Here is a 507-nt window from a genome sequence, read left to right as displayed (position 1 = left end):
ATGCTTTCCTGTTTCCCTCCCTCCTTCCTCCATCACGCACTAACCAGCACCTCCTTCACACTGACCCCAAAATAAAACTTGTGAAGACGATTCCCCACTTTGACCTTATACCTCGATGACCCTGTGACCTCCCGGGCCTTGACATTGTCGCTATAATGATGTATAATGAATGAGGCAGGTGTAATGATGCTCCAGTTACCTGTAATTGCGAGGAAATAGCTTCTAAATTATCTGTTGCAGTTGGGTAGTTTGTTTAGAATATTTCCGGTTTGTGTTATTGTTGTTCAATCTGTTTTCCCTTTTTTCTGGCTTTCTTTCCATTTTCTCTTGCTATTCTTCGTTACTGTATATTTTGCTGGTTCTTCCTTCCTTCTCTCTTTTTTCTCTATTATTGTTTTCTTTTCTTAATTGTTCACAATAAAGTGTAAATACTAAATTCAAGAATTCAATTACAATGAGGGGGTACGAGAATAATTGCCTTGAATTTCCTGTTAATTCCTTCATTGC

The 507-nt window shown here is 38.3% G+C and overlaps 1 protein-coding gene across 1 annotated transcript in view; it reads right to left on the bottom strand.

Annotated features, from left to right (window-relative positions):
* LOC119589311 overlaps positions 1–507 on the bottom strand; it is a gene marked incomplete in the record, with an annotated part of 61,041 nt that overhangs the window by 41,399 nt on the left and 19,135 nt on the right. The window contains 1 exon segment of the mRNA XM_037937933.1: positions 41–199. Within this exon segment, the coding sequence (XP_037793861.1) occupies positions 41–199 (159 nt within the window).

The sequence above is a fragment of the Penaeus monodon genome, chromosome 25, assembly GCF_015228065.2.
Source record: "Penaeus monodon isolate SGIC_2016 chromosome 25, NSTDA_Pmon_1, whole genome shotgun sequence".
NCBI classification, from domain to species: Eukaryota; Metazoa; Arthropoda; class Malacostraca; order Decapoda; family Penaeidae; genus Penaeus; species Penaeus monodon.
The sequence above is the reverse complement of the archived record's forward strand: the minus strand, read 5'-3'. Positions and strand labels throughout refer to the sequence as shown.